Here is a 19,923-nt window from a genome sequence, read left to right on the forward strand (position 1 = left end):
AACACAGCTAACATTGTTGAAAGCTTTTGTGCAATGAATTATTTATTTCTGCTATTTTCAGTTTACAAATAAACAAAATCCTGAAAACTTGACTTGTAAAAAGACGTGCAAGACTGCTTTTTATATACACCTATATTAATAGTCCTTAATATTCTTTACCTGTATTTGTTCAATTTAGTTTTTCTTGTTCTCAGCAGTTGTCTATTTCTCCATCTCAAACCTAAGTAATTAAACCAAAAATACATCTGCATGGTCACTAGAGGAAAGTGGAAAACGTGGGTGAATTTAAAGCAATTTCACACAAACATACTGGATTAACAAATACTTTTTTTATTCACACATTTACATCCATGTACAGTCTTCTCAAGTATTCTCAGATATAAAGAAATGAAAACAGTGCTGACATTTGGCAGACCATTAAACCGTTGACCTTGCATTTATACGCCTTTTCCACAAAAACGTCATACGTTTCATATATATAGTGTATTTAAATATTATGTTAGCCAGTCTGAAAACACAGAAGCGCAATAAATGACCACACTGCTTGTATTTGATGTCAGTTTCCAAAGGATCAAACGTGAACGTCTTGTCAACATCACAACCCACCACAAGTGCATCCAGAGGGCTCAGTGACGTGCATCAAGCACGGCTCTCCAGCAGAGACTCAAAGTCTGGGGAACAAACCATTTTGTGTTTGACATTCCCTAATATAGTCAGGTCACCCGTTCTTCCCTCTGAGTGAATAGAGACCAGCTCCTGAGGGAAAAACAGAAGAGAAAGGAATGTCAGAATAAACCTTTACCCTATGATAAAATAATACAACAGTGGTGTGTAAAGACACTGGAATACAAACAGGGCTGTGCTTTATAAATAACAGAAAGAGACACCAATACCGGTGGTAGACAGTGACTAAGTAAGTTTACTCAAGCACAAGCACTGTACTTAAATATTTCCATTTCTTGCTACTTTATAGAATATATAAATAATATTTTACTCCACCTGACAGTTTGAGATACTCAACAGATTCAGATTAATAGTAGAAAATATAATTAACAAATCATTTAGCATGTATATTTGTTGATTACAATGAAAGTGTATTGATCCCCAAGGGAAATTCACAACATCCCCAGTATTTATAGTAAAAAAAAGTAGCTATTGCAGTTGGGAAATATCTTTTCCAGGCACAACATTAAACATAATAATGCACGGGCCGTTGTGCGGGAAGAGTGATTTTGCTTTTTGTACTATCAATGCATTTTTATACTTTTTGAATTGTATTTATGTAACATTTTGAATACTAATATCATACCTGAAGGAAAGAGCAGGATGTTCCTAGCGACACATCCAGAGTCACATGTCCCAGAATGAGCTGGACCCGGCCGGACTTCCTCACCAGCATCTTTCCCACGAGACCCTCCCGCAGGTCTTTCAGATTACAGTTGTTCTCTTCAGCTTCCTCCTCCTGTTCAATATGAATAAATACCATCTGAACACATGTTCTCCACACCCATCATGTATTCAACACGTAGACGACAACTACATGTACCTGAGACTCTGTTTTCAGAAGCACAGACTGCCCGTCCTCCGACTGCACCTCTGTTTTCACCGGTCTGTGCTCCATGGTCGGCGGCTGGCCGGGCAGCGTGTCGGGCATCTGCATGAAGAACAGCTCCTCTCCTTTTCCCAAACTCCATTTATGAAGCAGGTCGGGAAGAAACTCCGGCTCAGGGAGAGGAGGGGGCCTGAACATTGATTCAGATTTCTTTATTTCGGTTTCCGCCGGCTCCTGTTTCACTGAGGAGGGGATAAAGCGTCATTTGAGAGAGCAGCTATGTGGACAACAAGCTTGTTTTGTATTTCCTGCTTTCACAAACCATGGAAACTGTGACGTAGACACAATCATTTTGAGGTGTATCTTGTTTACCTTCAACTGCATGTTCCATGGGTTCATCATCATCATCCTCCACCTTCTCAATTTTAACGGGAGATTTAGTAAATTCCTCCGTGAATCCCCATCCAGAAACAGCGAGGGGAAGCTGGACAGGGCAGCTCCTCTGCTCACTCCTCAGGAAGGGGTCGTCTATAAACTGAAAAATGCATTCGAAAAGGAAAAATTGAAGTAAAATGTTCAATAAAAGCTACTTAATAAAGATTGGGACAACCAGGGACTTACTGTATCTCTCTCCAACTTGGCCAGAATCTCTTTTGTCTCTTCCTCCGTCTCTCTCTTCTCTTTTTTAATATTGATGATGGGTGAAGGTCCAACGGTGGGAGCCTCTCTCTCATTTTCATAGCCACCTGCGTGTGAGATACAGGAAAGCCAGACATCATAAACATGGGTTTTAAAGACTATGTACATTGGTAAAGGAAATGTAGTACAGAGTGAGGGGCAGTGCAGCTGAGCTCCTACTTTTCTTTCTCATCGTCATCTCTGCAGGCCCCTGCTCAAAGATCGAGTGGGACTGGATGACTTCTGGGCGACCTCGGCCCCTGCCTCTGTCCCTCGGACCCCGACCGCGACCCGCATCCTTCCTGTCTCTCCCCCGCCCGCCTTCATCTTTTGTTCTGTCAAAAACAAAACATAAAAGTCATTGGCAAACCTTCAAACAGATGGTTAATTCCATATACTTTTTTTTTTTTTTTTTTTTTTTTTTAAAAGGTCCCCTATTATACTGTTTTTCATCAATATATTATCGGTCCAAAATATCAAACAGGTCATTGCAGCATCCCATAATCCCCTCTGTTTTAGCCCTGTTTCAGAAGTGCTGATTCTCTGTCTGTTACTTTAGATATTTGGCTAAAGAGAACACAATGGTGCTCTAGGAGGAGATTCAGGTGATAAGGTGGGGGGGGGGGGGGGTACCTTGGTTGGTGATTTGCTAATGGTTACACAAGCCAAAACATCGTTATGACATCATAAAGTGGCCGAAATCTGATCAGTTCATTTTCAGACAGGTTTTTATTTAAATGGATCAGGACAAAAAGAGAGAGAATCTTTGCTCCTGAAACTTTCAGAATCTCTTTACACAGAGGGGACACATGTTGATGTAGAAGAGACATGAAAAAGTGTATTTTGCATAATAGGTGACCTTTAATGTATCCACTGAGGTCCGTTGAGAACTTACTCTTCTTTTGCTTTCCGGCCAATAATGTTGGGTGTAAAGGTTTTCTAAAAATGTAAAAGAAAAACGTACATCAGTATCGGAACAAGGAGCATGAACCTGATGGCCGATAATCTCTAACAGTGAGGCGAGGGCATTACCTTCTTCACTCCCCCCAGGGTGAGGTCTCTGGAGCGCATTGAGGGGAGGCGGCCAGCAGAGAGGGCGGCGGGGGTGCGGCGGCCCATCAGGAGTCCCGTGGCGCTCCCTGCGGGGGTCGTTGGCGCACGTTGACCACTGGGGTTACCTGAGCCTGACTCAGCCATCCTAAACTAGAGACATGTGGCATACAGATTAACATATTTTTACTACAATGAATGTTAACTTGTGAATAGTAGAGCTGCACAATTAATCAAAAGGTCATCGCAATATGGAGAAGTGCAATATTGTTAGAAAAATATCATTCGTCACCGGCTTGAGCTTCAATATCAGGATACATGTTATTATCCTTGAAAGAATGGAAGTGGTAATCACATACAGAGCATTTGGTACAACTAGTTCCTGAACAGTGTCCTCCACATGCTTATATACAAGAGAGGGAGTTACACAGTGACAAGATGGAGGAATACCGGTTCAAAGCAGTATTCAATGTTTTGTTCAGATTAGCTAAAACCCACGTCAGAAATTATCATGCGTGTCATGTATCTCCATAGAGACTGAATCATCATGTTGATCGTTTTCACATAGCTTTCATGCCTAAAACAGTCCTGATGCTCTTCTAGGTAATCAAACATCGTGTCATGTACACAGCTACATAGGGCCTTTGTTATCATGTGCTACTCTGATATTGGAAGAGTACTTTCAGTATTTTCTCAACAAATATCAAAATTGCAGTAAGCAAGTGTAAGTAAATGTATATTATGAATTCCTAGAAGTTCCCTCTTATATCACTAATCATCAGTCAAAATAGTCGCAATAAATCATAGTTTTCAAACGTGTGCAGCTCTAGTAGTAGTAGAGTGTCCATGGGCATGATACTTAACCCCTAATTGCTCCTGTAGGCATCTTTACTGTATAGTAGTGTACTTAATTTGCTTTTGATAAAAGGTGTCAGCCAAATACCATGAAGTGTAATGTAATGTTTATGAACTGGTAGAATTATACTGCAGAATAGACTGCATTGAAGTGTATAACCAAACGTGTTATGGGATTTTTTTTGTCTTTGTTATTATTGATTTTTTTTAAAGAAGAATGCCTTTAAACAGTCACTGCTACACATAATTAATCAAGTTTATCTTTAGAGCATAGATAAGATTGACTTAACAGTGCTATCCTCAAATTATCTACATATGCTGTCAAATTAATCTTTTCGGGTTCATTATTTTATCTTTTGTACAGTATTTCAATTAAGCAGTGTTTCTGAAAGGGGACACCCATTTTAGTTTTTTTAATGGGCCACTGCTCTTTCAGCACAACAGCGCTTTGAATTTAGTGACACAAACAACTGACATACATTTTAAGTGCACAAACAATGACAGCCTTTTATTAGATCATGACTGAGATGAAATATTTAATGTTATTGCGTCAACGGCAAGAAAATCAGCAACACGTGGCCAAATTAAAACACGAATACAGGCATACAGTGGATGTTAGTGCCCCTAAACTATGTCAATAATGACTCTGGACACACACTGCTTCTCCATATACTTACACTATGGTTCCTCCAATGTCCTTTTTATATGTTCAAGGGTTCAAGTCCACACTTTAGGAGAAGAAGCAGTAAGAGTTGCTTGGTGCTAGTGTTGCTTCTGACAATGCATGACGCACGGCGCCATGACACTTCCGCAGTGTTGTCACTGAGTGAGTGCACGTGGATCAGTCCTGCGCAGAAACACCGCAAATACGCATTAAATCGGAATAAATCGTCGTAGGGATCATTTTAATAATAATCTTGTCTTTGAATTGACTTTATATAGCTTATACATATGTATTAGGCGTTTATAGTACATCAATAATATGCACAGACAGTCATTGTAAAACGTGCAACTGATTTTTACTTTATCTATTTCTAAAGTCTTATTTGTGGTGATCTCCAACACTCGAGAGTAACACAGCTTTGTTTTAGTAATTATAGCAATTTACACAAATGATTAAATAACAGCTCTGTCTTTTAATTTAATACATTTAATAGCCTACTATACATGTTTTTAAAGGTTAAAAAACACCATTCAGGTTGGGATCAAATATATGTTTAAAAAGAGAATTGTCTTCTACAACAGCAAGCCCACATTTATGTAAAATTATTCATGTGTAACTTCTGTGAAAAATGTTATAATTGTAAATTACTTTTGTTAATGTTTACCAAGAAACTCATCCAAGGAAAATAAATCATGTTATGTCCGTAAACATTAAGTCAGCATTATGTAACTGGCTTTATTTGTGCATAACTTGGTGCAAATATGATGCTTAATCTTCTGTAAAGTGGAAGTTGTTCTAGTATTGTGTCCCGCTGATGAACAACAATGAGAAATAAATCCCTGCTCCGGGCTGCCTCTGAATATTTTGGCACTCCTGACCAGACATCCACTCCAACCGTGCCTATAATGCCTGGGCCCATTGGGGCTTTGTGTCTTTTAAGGACACCACAAATGTAAATGGAGCCATGCTCTCTCTCCATCAGACGCACAGCGAACTTGCAAACTGCCTATCCCCATGCAGCTCTGGAGCTGAGAGGGCCGTTTGGACACAGGCAGACTGTCATGGCTTGACTAATGATGGAAGATTGCACTTTAATTACACTCGGAGGGTATTGCTTTTCTGCCGCTGGCTGGGACTAAATGAAGCTCTTCAATATCACACACAGCCCGTGGAATTATGGCAATACATCCTTGTCAAAACAAATATGATGTGTTTGTGAATGGACTCCACTCACCTTAAGGATTATCCCTTTGTTATCTGTCTTTATTCTATCCCCATGTCCATTGTTTTAACAGCAGATTATACACTAATCTGGAAAGGGTCTAATCTCTTCTGAAATCCTAAATGAAGTTTTCCCCATGAGGTTGAATCAGTACGAAAACATCCCACTGAAAATGAAAGGAAATCTGCTTACTCTGGACTTACACAGTGGCATCCCTTGCCTCCGGATGTGATGGGGGGAGATGTCCTGTGGAGTTAGTCCATATGGCATAACAGTTGGCACACATACATTTTTTTGAGATCTTTCTGGAGCACTATGTAATTTCCTGGGACATCACTCAGCATAATCTCTTTTAAACACGGAGTAGCCATTGGAGCGTGTAAAAAATTGGTTTTTTTTTTTTTCTGTCAAAACTGTCCCCATATCTGAAAAGTGACATTTATGCAAGTGTGAGTTCATATTAGTGTGTGGTTGTATGTATGTTTGTGTGTGTGTGTGTGTGTGTGTGTGTGTGTGTGTGTGTGTGTGTGTGTGTGTGTGTGTGTGTGTGTGTGTGTGTGTGTGTGTGTGTGCGTGTGCGTGCGTGCGTGCGTGCGTGTGTGTGCGTGTGTGTGTGTGCGTGTGTGTGTGTGTGTGCGTGCGTGTGTGTGTGTGTGTGTATCTTGAGCCTCAAGGCTGGCTTACTGCAGACTGATGTGTTGTGTATGACTGGCACGATGCTGACGAGGTCGACTGAGTGTCTCACTGTGGTCACACTCCAGTTGGAAAACTCTCATCTATTGCTTCGCTTAGGCTTTAATTCATCCGGCGTGGCTGCAAATAGGAACCAAGTAAACATCATCCTCAAGAGCCCAGAGCGAAAACGAGACCGGGAGGAGGGGGAGTGAGAGAGGGAGGTGGGGAAGGGAGGAGGTTAGAGTGTTTGTGTGTGACACACAGAGTGAGAGGGAAACAGGCTGAGAGAGAAGCTAGTGTGTTCGTTTCACCTCCTAATCAGTTTTTCTGGGAGATCTATCATCGACTGCAGCAGAGGAGGCAAGAAGAAAAGAAGACAGATTTCTGCCTGGCTGTAATTTTCTCCCATCATTAATTTGAGCCTCATACAAGTAAGGAATTCCTCTAAATCAGTCTACTTATAGATACGTGTAGTGCTCTCAAAATAGATCTATTATTCTCTACTCCCAGTGTATGAAGTTGTGTACATCAGTAGTTCATTTGTGCATCACTCAGGGGTATTAATAGACACTAAGTCAGAAGAATGCAGTGGTTGTGGTGTTAGAGTTTTATATCCATTAATGCACACATGCTTTTCTTTAATGACATTTATTGTGAACGTTGTACATTTGTTACACCCCATCTCATACAAGGCTGTGTGGATATTTCAAGCAGCAGCATTGACTGATTCATGTCATTTTTAAATGTTAATGCTTGGTTTAATTGTGCAAGGGGGGGTACAGCGCCTTAAATTGTATTAGTCACACAATATCTGAGTTTGAAAGCTTTCTTAATTAACTTCACATCATATTGCTCAGTGTTTCATTCTCTGTAGTTTCCATTTCACCCCCTTTAGTTAATAACTGGAGAAAATTGAGCTCTTCCTTTCTCCCATCTAAATGAGTAAATAACTCCTTGGAGAAAAATAAATGACTTTGAAGCGTTCGGTGCCCTGCTCAATATGCATGAATGCAGCAGCTTCTTTCATGAGGCTGTCTCAAAGAGATAACAGCTAGTTTTCAGCGAGTGTGAGGTTCTGACTGAGCTCTAACATCAAAACGAACACAGCAATCAGAGCTGCAGCAGAGATAATTGGCTCACAAGTGTTTATGGCTGATTTATAAACCAGGGCAATGGGATTGTGTGTGAATGATATGGAAACCTGCGTTTGAACTGTGTGCACATGTGTTGGATGTAAAAGTGGCACACATACAGAGACATGGGGGCTTTGAGGACTTGTCCTAGAATCTCATCTTGCCCCAGTTCTGTGGAAAATACACCGTGGTTAGAAACGAGAACAGCAGCTGGAAAGCTAACGCGTGAACACACGTGCGTGATGCCACTGCTCTCTGCTCTGGTCCCTGTGTGAACGAGCTGCTGCACACATTTCACAGTTCACAGGCTTTAATGAGCTCCTGCAGCCTGTCCATCAAACACCTTAGAAGACCTCAAAGTCAGACAATGACACAGCGGCAGGCATCTGTAAGACGGCACAGGCAACACAAAAAAAGATTGTACAAAGGGTTATTTTTAGGCACATTTGTGATTTAGCCTATGCTCAGGAAGATAACAACAATGAGCTGGTTGTGAAATGCTGGAGAAAAAAGGAGGTTTTTTACTACTAGTAGTCAGCAAGGAGGAGCTTATGATAACACATTTAAGATGGATGCAAATTACAAGCAAACTACGCAGGAAGGAATGTGTACTAAGGCTAAGGGCAAGAGAAAATGACCATTGTGCACATGTTGCAGAGATTGAACTCCAGTTTATGAGAGGGATGGTGACAGCTAATCAAACGCAGGCGCACACAGGCCGACCAACAATTTGCACCCAGTGTGAGACTCAAGGCTATGTGCAGCAGCCTGGATCGCAACACTGATGGGCAACTAAAGGAAAATATGATCATAAATCACCTGCTGCTGTTCCCTACTTAAGCCTCCCCTGTTTCTGCCATAACATTATAAAAGCTGGTAGATTTCCCTCGAGCTGCAAGGACTTCACTTCACTCAGCTGTTTTGGGGGAGTGCACTTCAGTCAGGAGGCATAAGTGTTTAAAAAGCGACCCTCAGTTTAAATTGTAGCCGACAGGTGCAGCGGTGTTTTTGTATGTGACCCCCTTCCCTGAGAATCACAGGAGAAGATTGAGGGAGGGTGAGGACGCCTGGTTGCTCGGAGACTGCTGTAGATGGATTGTGAAACGTACAGGAGAGAGCAGAGGCCAATCAATCAGCCGCGAGCATATCGAGTTGTGTAATAATGGGAAATGTCAGTTGAGGGCGAGGAGAAGGGGAAAGGAGCAGGGGGAAAAGAGCAGGACAGTGGATAAATAATCAAGACACAGATCCCTAAATGAAAAGTTAATTGGATTCTGTCTGAGGGAAATTCAGATGTGCTGTTTCTGTCCAGTTTGTAACTCTAAGTGATGTGTTTTAATCTCTTTAAGCAGATGTTCTCCAGCACGGGTATTACAGTGATTATCCTCTGGTCCTTTTTATCTCTCCGGTTTTAAAGGCAGATAACAAAAATGGACGCTGCTCTCGCAACACCCTGCAATATCCAGATTTGTGAGGTGACCTGTGACTCCTTCCGCATCATGTGGGACATAACCCCCGAGGACAGTGCCAGGTCAACACACTTCTTCATCGACCTCAGCCGCAAAGAGAGCCGGGACCCCAACCGCTTCAAACACAGGGTCTGACCTTATGTACCTTCCTCCGTCCTTTCCATGTCAATCCAATCAATGTGTGTCCTGCTAAGCTGTGTACATTCATATTTCAGATTCACATTAATCCATTTGTATAGGATTGGTGGTGGAAGGCTTCCTTGAAGGCTCACTGTATGCCCTTTGGTCCAAATGTCCATTTTGTAGAGGTCTAGCTGGGTTAACAGATGGGTCTAACTGCCTTACGATATTCTGCATTAGTGTGAACACAGAAAACAGCACTTGTGCCCTTTGAGTCACTTCCAATACAAGCTAAAAAGAAAAATATGTGCAGTCAACAGCTTCGGGCCAATGACTCATATTGCTTCCTTTTAAAGTGGACAAAAACTGACAAATTCCTCTCCAGCACCGAAGAGTTTTCATGCTAAAAAAGCACCACAGACATGAGGCAGCAATGTAATGGCTTGTCTCTTTACACAAACATTTGTCTGTTCACTTCAAGCAGTGAATTCGATTAGTTCAGCATTCAGTGCTATTCTTCCCCACATCTCTAACATAGGTCTAAAACATATATTTTCATGGGATTTGCACATGTTAAAAATGTAATTTTAAGCAAATGTGTTCTGTTGGTTGGTTGGGGACTTGGTCCATAACTTTGGTCCACATAAAATATCTCAACAACTATTTGATGCAATGTTGTAAAGACAATCCTGTTTCCCAGTATATTTGGTTAATCTGTTGACTTTTAAATGTGTGCCATCATGTGATAAATATTAGTGTTTCCGCAATATTTAATATAGAGAGATAGAGCTTTGTGAGGCTGTATACTAATTGCTAACGTCAGAATGCTAACATGCTCACAAGGGAAATGTTAAGATGCTTATACTGTAGCAGGTCTAATGTTTACAGTTTATCACCTTAGCTTAGCAGGTTAGCATGCTTATATTTGCTAATTACCAACCAACTCATGTAGGAAAGATTTGACCTTTTTTTTTTACAGAATCCTGTGTCTAAATATAACTCCTCTAGCTGAAGCCCTTCATAATCTCTCTTTGTTTAAGATACACACTGCTGACTGTAATTATGACCCATTTCTTGCAGCTGGCAAATTAACCATCTTTAAAAAAGTGCTTTTATGAAGTCAAGGCAGGGGTACGAGTGTGAGTTGTTCCTGTCTGCAGGATACGCTCTCTCTCCGATACACAAAGTGAAACAAACAAACTTGCATCAGAGATGTTGCCATGGATATATGGGCCTCTGAGCATTCAGTAATTAGCTATTGGCCTTGGACAAAACAAAGCTGTCGATTTGATGAGATCTCCTAGTTAAAGCAGCTTGTGCTTGAAGGTGAAAATCCTGCTAATAAGGCAAAGTTTATGTAGGGGAATGGCTCACCTAACAATTGCATTTACATTGTTTTGTTTGATATGTAAATGAAACACACAACAACCTGTTCTAGCATTGCATCCTGTCTCTGATGTCGACTCCCTCCCTGTTTTGTCCTCAAGGATGTGCCAACCAAGCTGGTGGCCAAGGCCGTGCCCCTCCCCATGGCAGTGAGGGGGCACTGGTTCCTCAGCCCGCGGACAGAGTACTGTGTTGCTGTCCAAACTGCTGTCCGACAGCCGGACGGTGACTACCTGGTGTCCGAGTGGAGCCAGGTGGTGGAGTTCTGCACCGGGGGTATGACAAACTAAATCTGACAGCTAAAGTAACATGTACTATAAAGAGTATGGGAGGCATTGGAGGTCATTAGCATTTTACTTAAAGGTCACCTATTATGCAAAATCCTCTTCTTCATGTCTTTTATACATTAACATGTGTCCCCTCTGTGTAAAGAGATTCTGAAAGTTTCAGGAAAAAAGATTCTCTCTCTTTTTGTCCTGATCCATTTCTATAAAAACCTGTCTGAAAATGAGCTGATCAGATTTTGGCCACTTTATGATGTCATAACGATGTTTTGGCTTGTGTAACCATTAGCCAATCACCAAGGTAACCCCCCCCCCCCCCCCCCCCCCCCCCCCCCTTATCACCTGAATCTCCTCCTAGAGCACCATTTGGCGCGTTCACACCGCAGTACTTTTGCCACTTTAGTTCCGATATAGTTCCGAAATGTCGCGTTCACACCAAGACGAGCCGGAACTAAAATAGTTAATGAGAACCTTTTTTACCACCCTTTCCATCCTGAGAGCAGGTACTTTCGTGGGAGAAAAAGGTTCCTATGTCTGATTGGCTGGGCGGAATGCAAACCACGCCCCGTAAAACTCCCAAAAGGTTTTGTGAAGCTGCCATTTTATTATCCTCGCATTAGCATTATTAGCATTAGCCCAGCGCAAAAAACGCAGAGACTAACTTATGGCAACAGAAAAGAAAACATGAGAGAGGTGAGATGAGGAGGTGTCGGCGTTCTGGCGATTTACTCGGAAGGCTTCAGTCCCAGCTCCGGGGACTTCCGGCCGGGTACTTCGGGTGGCAGTATACGCCGTGCAGCGCCATATAGAGAAGAGTTGCGACAACGGAGGTCCAAAATGCTTGATCGTCACGTGGTTCAGGGAGACTCAATAGTTCCCCGGAAGTTCGTGGTGGGCCATTTGAATCACGATTTGAATACATTAATACCAGGATAGAAATGCAATCTTTGGTAATTAGAGGTCAATAAAGGTTTTGACTTGCAATATTTATACAACATAAAGATATGTGTATGTAGTTACATCAATGTGTGTTTGTTTTTTTAAAGTAACATTTGCTAATATTTGAGGATTAAGATAAAATAAGAAGTACTTTATTGATACCAATTGGGGAAATGTTTACGCTGCAGCAGCAAAAGACAAGGCATTGTACATTAGACAGTTAAAAGACTAGAATCAAACATTCGGAAATGTAAACATCTTAAATAGAAATAAAATAGCATTACAAAAAGTAGAAAATAGACAGTGTGAACAGCTATCTTACCTGTTAACATATACATGTTAGGCTAACGTTGCCTTGGTTAAAGAGCATGTTGTTTATTGCTTTGAATTCTTTGAAACAAATATTATCTTCTTAAACCTGTATGGTAGTCAAGAGCATCACATCCTAATGTTTATTGATATATTTAGAGGGAGGTGATGGGAAGGAATCCTTCAAAATTCAGATTAGATACATTTTTACCATTTATTTAATTCATGATAATTGAGGACACAAGTAATCTAAAGTACTAATGTAATCTTTATGACTTTCAGAAAGGACAGGAGACCCACAGGTGCCTATCAATGATTGTCAACTGAGTCAAAGCAGTAGCAGCAGCATGATGTTGATTTTAAATGTGTTGTTTTCGGAACATCCATTGTAAATAAATGGAATTCAATAAACATTGAATAGCATATCATGCTGTTTGTCTGTGCCTTTTCCTCTGTGTTGTCCTGGCATATCGTCTCCCCCATGGTTTGCTTTGTTGCCTGGGGATGCTCCAAGCGCTTAGAGAAAGGAGTACACATGTAAAGTTTCCCCACTGACACAGAGAGGAGGAAAGAATGGCTGGCTCAAGTCAGCAATTTAACCATCACAAAAGACAACAACAGCAACAATCTATATCTATATCTATCTATCTATCTATATATCTATCTATATGGCGCTGAAGTTGTTTGCGGCCTGCCAGTAAACCCAAAGCAGAAGTGACGTCAGCGGCTTCATTTGCCTAATCCACCTCCAGGAACTTATTCCGGTGTGAACGCGATCTGTACTTAGTTCATGAGAACTAAAGAGTTCTCATGAACTAAGTTCTCATGAACCATTGTGGGAAAAGTACTGCGGTGTGAAAGCGCCTATTGTGTTCTTTTTAGCCAAATACCTCTCAGAGGGGCGTGGGGAGTGGCTCCTTATTTTCATCTGCAACAGACAGAGAATCAGCACTTTTGAAACAGGGCTGAAACAGAGGGGATTATGGGATGCTGCAATGATCTGTTTGGTATTTGGAGCCAAACACTTCAGAGACATGTTTTGTATATATCTGAGACCTATAATATATTGATGAAAAACAGTATGATAGGGGACCTTTAACTCCTCCTTTCCATTAACTTTGCAGACTACGCCATGGAGCACCTGCAGCAGCTGCTCGATAAGGCCAAGGGCGCTGCAGGACGGCTGCTGAAGTTTTCTGTGTTTTATCGCAACCAGCATCCAGAATACTTCGACTTTGTCAGGTCAGTGCTGCTTTCTTATCTCCTAATTACGCAAAGCAATTCCAGCAGCAATTAAACCCGCTCTCATGTCTCTGTACAGTAAATAAGAAGCTAGCTGCTAATGCATACAGTTTGTTATCAAGCTTAAGAATGAAAACAAGGGAAAATATATCTGTCCAATGGTAAAAGGAAGCCACCTATTCAAACTTGAAGGTATAAACAACAAGGTTATTGTTCGTTTCATTTGGTCACCTGTAAAGCCAATGTACTCCATTTGCGCATGAGTGTTGGGCAACATTATCCATAACCTTTCTCCATCTTGGTTGTTTTAACTACATATCTTTGAACTAGGTGAAGTCTTTCCGTCATCAGATGTCTGAACCCTAAATGATCAGACAAACAAGCTCAGACATTTATAGTGGCAACAGCTTCTGAGAAACGATGATTTTTAGTGAAACTAGCTAGCTTTTTCCGGATAGATATTTTCAAGATCTAGCTGTTCTTGCAAGTTTATCTCGATCATTTTAGCTGTAAGATATATTGATTGTTGGATATTGTTATATTTGCTTCTGAATTGTTGTGCTAAGCTAACTGGTTGCTTGCTGTAACTAAACATTTAGCATACATGGATAACAATGGTAGGCTATACATTTTCTCTTTAACCCCCACAGCAAGAAAGTGTTTTACCCAAAATGTGAAGTATAATCCTCCTTTATTTTCCATATCTTTGCTTAGAGGGGAATGTGGAGGCCTGATGCGTCCCGCCCTGAAAGACATCAGTGGAAGTCATGGATCTCCTGTCAACGGAAAACTGCATGGAGTCTTTTTCAGCTGCAGCACAGAGTTTGATACGGGCCTCCCTCCCAAAGACTCCCCGTACGGCCCGCAGCGTTTCCTGATCCCAGCGGGACACCTGCTTAACCCCAACATTTCCCTGTACTTTGCAGACTTCTACTGTATGTACACAGCCTACCACTACGTAGTGCTGGTGCTGGCCCCTGTTGGCTCGGAGGGCGATACTTTCTGTCGCTCCCGCCTCCCCATGCTGGACTTGGCCTCCAACCCCTTCCTGACATACACTGCCCCTCAGAGGCCGGGGGAGGAGCCTCTGTTCTGCCACGCCAGCGACGTCATCCTGGAGGTGATTTTCACTGAGCCGGTGTCTTTGGATCAGGGCCAAGTGGAGCAGATCCGAGGGCACCACCAGCTCATGAGTCTGACCACAGCCAACGCCAAGAAAGACCCGAGCTGCAAAGTGTGCAACATCAGTGTGGGGCGCTGAGAGCTGGGAGTGTGTGAAACTACAAGATTGAAAGACACAGTGTTGCACCAGACAAAAAACGGTGAAAGCATCAAGTGAAGGTCAGAACACAGTGGAAACAGCCCACCTCTTGGGGTGCGTGCATGCTGCTGCCCCTCTTCCCCCCCGCCTGGTATAGAATAGTGAGTATTAAATAGAAGATTTTTACAATGTGATTTGCAGAACTTAATCATGATCACAGCTGGAAATATAGTCCATAACGGATGAGTGGAAAACAGCTTGAGGAATGATGCTGGAAAGTATCAGTTCTGCTTATTTGATCAAAGTTATCTGTGCTCTCCCTTGTCTCTGTGGCATTTTATTAATATATTTTTCTTCTTTTTAATTTAAATGTTTTCATCAAGATGTGTTTGATTTCTTGTTTTGTTTCTCTGTACTTCTAGTTTGATGTTATTTCCTGTTTTATCCGAACTTAAACAGTACAAAAGCTAAAAGCATGCCCCTACACTAAAACATTACAGAACTAAAGAATATTAGGGTATAACAAATCTTTTTGCAATATTTACCTCTTGCAATACTCTATAAGTCACTGCCAGATGATCTTTGTCTAAAGAAACAATTACTTATTGCTAAATGTCTAATATTATTCCTACGTTATAGCTTTAATTCCAGTTGTCAGCATCCCTTGCAAATACTTGAACCACTCGGTTGAAGGCTGTTGTAGAGTTATGATTTGTTAATTGTAACTCAGTGTCTAAATGTTACACAAAGTTTACTATGAAACAATATGGTGCAATGTGACAATGAAAGCAGTGTGCTGGGATTTTAGGAGGATGGTATTGGGGAAGATGGTATCACATAGTTCCCTGGGATCAGTCTCTGATAGCAACCCTCTGCTCTGTAAACAGGGCTGAGCTAAGATTAGCTCCCATCCTGCCATGGGGTTTCTGTTTAGCCCTGCCCAGTAATATCTGACCTACATGGCAATCCCAGAAAATGTCCAAAGTGAAAGGGATCCCGTCCCTGGTGCACAACAGTACGCATGCGTTTGTAAGTGGTCAGAATGCAGGGCATGTCAAGAGAGTGCGCACTGAAAAATAAAAAGCTTAACCATTGAAAGTGAATGTGAAAGAAAATCGAATGCAAAGACCTGTTTCAAAGAGTTTTATACAAAGCACTAACTAAGATGTCTAAACATTTCTGAAAATGAATTCAAATGTAATAAAAAATATATATAAGCTCATCTTTACCCAGGACTGATGCTTTATGTCTGACAAAAAAAAGGAATAATTTCTAGCTTAAGCACGTCATGCCCTTTCACTCAGATTCTTCCCGCAGCAGATATGTGAGCTGACGCACACGACCACGCTGTAATTCTGTCCGTTGTTGTTGTCCCAAAACGGCTCGCTCTGCCCACCGGGAGAATAACTCAGACAGAACTCAATCCTCCGTTTGGCATCCAGAACTTTAGGGATGGCAATGTCAAATTCAAAGATGTCTGTCTGAGGGCCCCCGAAGCGTTTCGGCAGGTAAGCACAGGGCACATCTCTGTAGCTCTGCCACGAGTCAAAGGTGATGCGAACACGCACCTCCTTCTGGAAGCTGATGTTCCTGACGCGCACCGTCCCGTGGAGCGCCTGTTCGTTAACGCTGCAGTTCTCCAGGGTCACCATGCTCTCGGCTAGCTTTGCACGAAAGGCCTGGAAATCTGCAGAAGGCTGCGGGAAGCCCAGTTTGAGGCTTGTTCCTGGGCAGCAGGTGCTGACGGTGCAGCTGTAGCCATCCTCCATCATGCTCCCCAAGCCCTGCAGCAACGGCAGCAGGTTAATGTCAGACTGCTCCTCTTCATCAGAAAACTCTCTCACGGCTGTCAAAGACATTCCCCGTGAGTCAGCGAAAATCACACGTTTGTTCTTGACTGGGAATAAAAGACCATCGTCATCTTCATCAAAGTCCTCAAAGAAGGATGGGAAGAAGTGGGTCGGATAGGCTTGTCTAAAGATTTCAGAGGAAAGCTGATCAGACACTTTAGGCCGGATGCACGGGCGCTGAGGCTTCAGGATGGGAACCCAAACATGAGGACAAAGTTGTTTACGTTGGTTCAAGCACAGTCTGACCGCAATCTCTGCAAGTCCAGCTGACTGGGCCATTGACCCCAGGCCGACCCCTGGCAGAACACTAGAGACAAAGGGATTTCATTAAAAACGGTGGCCATGGAAATCTTAATAAACGTCTAAATATCATGGAGATGTAGTAATGACATGCAACCCAAGATCAAGATGATATGACATTATATTCCCGCTCTGTTTTGCAGCCCAAAGCAACAGCATAACGAGTCACTTAGTTTGCTTACGTTGCACTGGACATCTCAATACTGATAGTGTGATCTTGAAGAATGGAAATGTTATCCCCAGTTTGGTTGTAGTTCTAGAAAACAGAAAAAAAAAGTTTAATGCCAGTATATAGATCAATGCGGCATTTATGTAAAAATATTAAAGACCTCTATTTGTGTGGAATTCGGAAATTATAATCTCAAAATAATGCTCAAATATGTCTCAATACGTACTTACAATCTCCCACGAGCAGCAAGTTGCCTGTGTTTCATCCCTCTGCAGTAGAATCGTGCAGGACCGTTTTTATACCACCTTAGGATGTCATGCTGTAGGCACCACCCTCTCTACTCTCCTGACCAATCAGAAGTGCTATCTGGTTTTCTGTGATGCATCAAACCCGCCTATAAAACCCATTCCAGATCATTTACAGCAACATCCCTTATATTTAACTTGTGCTAGTGCCCCTCTAGTTCTAATTTGACAGACGACAGAAAAATGTTACTGTAGACCGATGTCTTTGTTTTGTCACATCATGACGGTGTTGCCCAGCGAGCACGGTCAAAGTATCCATAATATATCTCCTCTACACTGTGGAAAGTATTCCAGTCATCCCTGGTTTATTCTGAGAGCTGTCAGTGGACACCCAGGTCTCAAGCCAAATTCTCTGCTGGCAGGCTGCGGTCCTGAAGGTATTGTTGTCTGTGTGACCGGGTTACAGAACGGCTGATATTCAAGTCACCAAAGTGAGGAAGTTAGTGTCCACATTACATGAAACATATTTGTGCTTCACACAGTGGTCCCAGACGTTTTGAGATCTATTTTGTCATGAAACTTGCAGACATTTTGTTGACTGAGGGATGTGTTACAGAGGGTTATACCGGTCACATTCAGACTAGTTAAGGCTACCATAAAAAAGTAGCTTTTGCCCTTGCTTATCATTAAATCACATACACCCGGCAAAGACCCATCATCCCCAAAGAGCTACCGACCCATTTCCCTCCTCTGCATCACTTACAAGCTATACGAGAGGCTGCTACTCCAACGCCTCATGCCACTCATAGACACCAAGCTGACTAAAGACCAAGCTGGTTTCTGTCCTGGCCGCTCCTGTGCTGGACAGCTACTCAACCTCACCCAACACATTGAGGATGGGTTTGAAGGAAAACAAATAACTGGAGCAGCATTCATAGATCTTTCTGCTGCCTATGACACTGTCCAACACCGTACAATGGTCAGGAAACTACTGAACATGACTGGTGACCTGAATCTGTGTCAAGTGATCAAAAGCCTCCTCAACAGGCGCTTCTACATCCAGTTAAATGACCAGAGGAGCAAGTGGAAAACCCAAAAGAACGGCCTCCCACAAGGTAGCGTACTGGCCCCCCTCCTGTTCAACATATACACAAACGACCAGCCATTACCCCCAGAATGCCAACGTTTCATCTATGCAGATGACCTCTACATCACCACCCAACAAGTAGACCTCCAGAAGATTGAGCCTGTCCTTGAAAGTGCCCTCCAAGAAATGTCAAGCTACTACAATAGCAACCACCTGAAACCCAACCCATCAAAACCCAACTATGCAGCTTCCACCTGAGGAACCGAGACGCTAAAAAAGAACTGAGCATCACCGTCACCTGGGATGGCCACAAACTGTCCAACCATACGCATCCCATTTATCTTGGTGTTACACTGGATAGGACACTCTCCTTCAAGAAACACCTGGAGAACACCAAAGCCCAGGTCAACACCCGCAACAACATCCTGCGCAAACTAGTGAACTCCAAGTAGGGCGCAGATCCACCAACAATCCGTGCAACTGCCATGGCCCTGTGTTTCTCTACAGCAGAACATGCCTGCTCAAGCTGGAGCCGATCACGTCTCACCAAACTGGTCGACACAGCCTTGAATGACACCTGCCGCATCATCACGGGATGCGTTAAGACAACACCTGTCCCGTGCCTCTATGCGCTAGCCGGCATCTCTCCCCCGCACCTCAGACGACTAGGTATCGCTCAAGATGAACGGAGAACACAGGAGACAGACATCAGACACCCCTTGCATGGCCAGGTAGCACCCCCACGCAGGCTCCGATCCAGATCCAGTTTTGTGCAGACAGTCCTGCCCCTCCAGACAACCAAACAAGCAGCAAGGACCAACATCTGGGAAGATGAATGGCAAAGAAATGACACACGAGCTCTTGAATGGCTGGACAGAGGAATCACACCAACGGAAAGCCTCGCTCGTGGCCACGACCTTGGCTGGACAACCGGGAAGTCACTTAATAGACTGCGTGTGGAACAGGGGAGGTGCAAAGCACTGATGAAAGTGTGGAACTACACCACAGAAGACACGTGCAGCTGAGGGCCGGTGCAGACAATGTCCCACCTACTGGAATGTGCCGATGCCCCCCGGTGCAGTCCAGAAGACCTGGCAGAACCTACCCCATCAGCTGTGGCCTTTGCCCGATACTGGCAGAACGACATCTGAGATTGCTACGGACCCGAAGAAGACTACACCATGAGCTTTTACATTGGTTCCCTATGAGTGTTCCTTCACAATGTAAATCTATCACAATCGCCCTTTCACAATAAAATACCTTGACATATCCAGTGCATCACTGGCTACTTGAGAACATTTGCTTAGCAGCAAATCAACAAAATAATTTACTACTCTATAAAATTGCTTACAGAGGAGGCATAAATAATATGAAATATGAAAATCAACAGACATCAAATATATTATCAATGGCTCCTTTGGGCAGGTTACTTG

General features: G+C 42.7%; 3 protein-coding genes across 4 annotated transcripts; 1 reads left to right on the forward strand and 2 right to left on the reverse strand.

The window, feature by feature from the left end:
• Positions 1-309: 309 nt before the first annotated feature.
• On the reverse strand, positions 310-4,971 carry polr3d (polymerase (RNA) III (DNA directed) polypeptide D). Its single transcript, XM_079686619.1, has 9 exons — positions 4,813-4,971; positions 3,263-3,433; positions 3,126-3,169; positions 2,411-2,565; positions 2,174-2,298; positions 1,925-2,087; positions 1,547-1,794; positions 1,310-1,462; positions 310-756 (listed from the first exon to the last, which is right to left on the reverse strand). Exons 2-9 carry the CDS (start codon positions 3,425-3,427, stop codon positions 640-642), a joined length of 1,170 nt encoding a protein of 389 aa, XP_079542745.1. The 5' UTR covers positions 3,428-3,433; positions 4,813-4,971; the 3' UTR covers positions 310-639.
• A 1,942-nt stretch (positions 4,972-6,913) lies between these two features.
• Positions 6,914-16,067, forward strand: phyhip (phytanoyl-CoA 2-hydroxylase interacting protein). Its single transcript, XM_079690792.1, has 5 exons — positions 6,914-7,127; positions 9,247-9,427; positions 10,906-11,080; positions 13,461-13,578; positions 14,293-16,067. Exons 2-5 carry the CDS (start codon positions 9,260-9,262, stop codon positions 14,837-14,839), a joined length of 1,008 nt encoding a protein of 335 aa, XP_079546918.1. The 5' UTR covers positions 6,914-7,127; positions 9,247-9,259; the 3' UTR covers positions 14,840-16,067.
• ppp1r3c2b (protein phosphatase 1 regulatory subunit 3C2, duplicate b) lies at positions 15,970-19,896 on the reverse strand. 2 transcript variants are annotated; one of them, XM_079690794.1, is made up of 3 exons: positions 17,389-19,896; positions 17,172-17,245; positions 15,970-16,996 (listed from the first exon to the last, which is right to left on the reverse strand). In XM_079690794.1, the coding sequence occupies exons 2-3, from the start codon at positions 17,183-17,185 to the stop codon at positions 16,126-16,128; spliced, it is 885 nt and encodes a 294-aa protein (XP_079546920.1). In that variant the 5' UTR covers positions 17,186-17,245; positions 17,389-19,896; the 3' UTR covers positions 15,970-16,125. The 2 variants fall into 2 exon arrangements, with proteins under 2 accessions (XP_079546920.1, XP_079546919.1); XM_079690793.1 differs by having other exon boundaries at positions 17,385-19,896.
• Between the last annotated feature and the right edge of the window lie 27 nt (positions 19,897-19,923).

Source organism: Notothenia rossii (genome assembly GCF_949606895.1).
Source record: "Notothenia rossii genome assembly, chromosome: 6".
Classification (NCBI taxonomy): domain Eukaryota; kingdom Metazoa; phylum Chordata; class Actinopteri; order Perciformes; family Nototheniidae; genus Notothenia; species Notothenia rossii.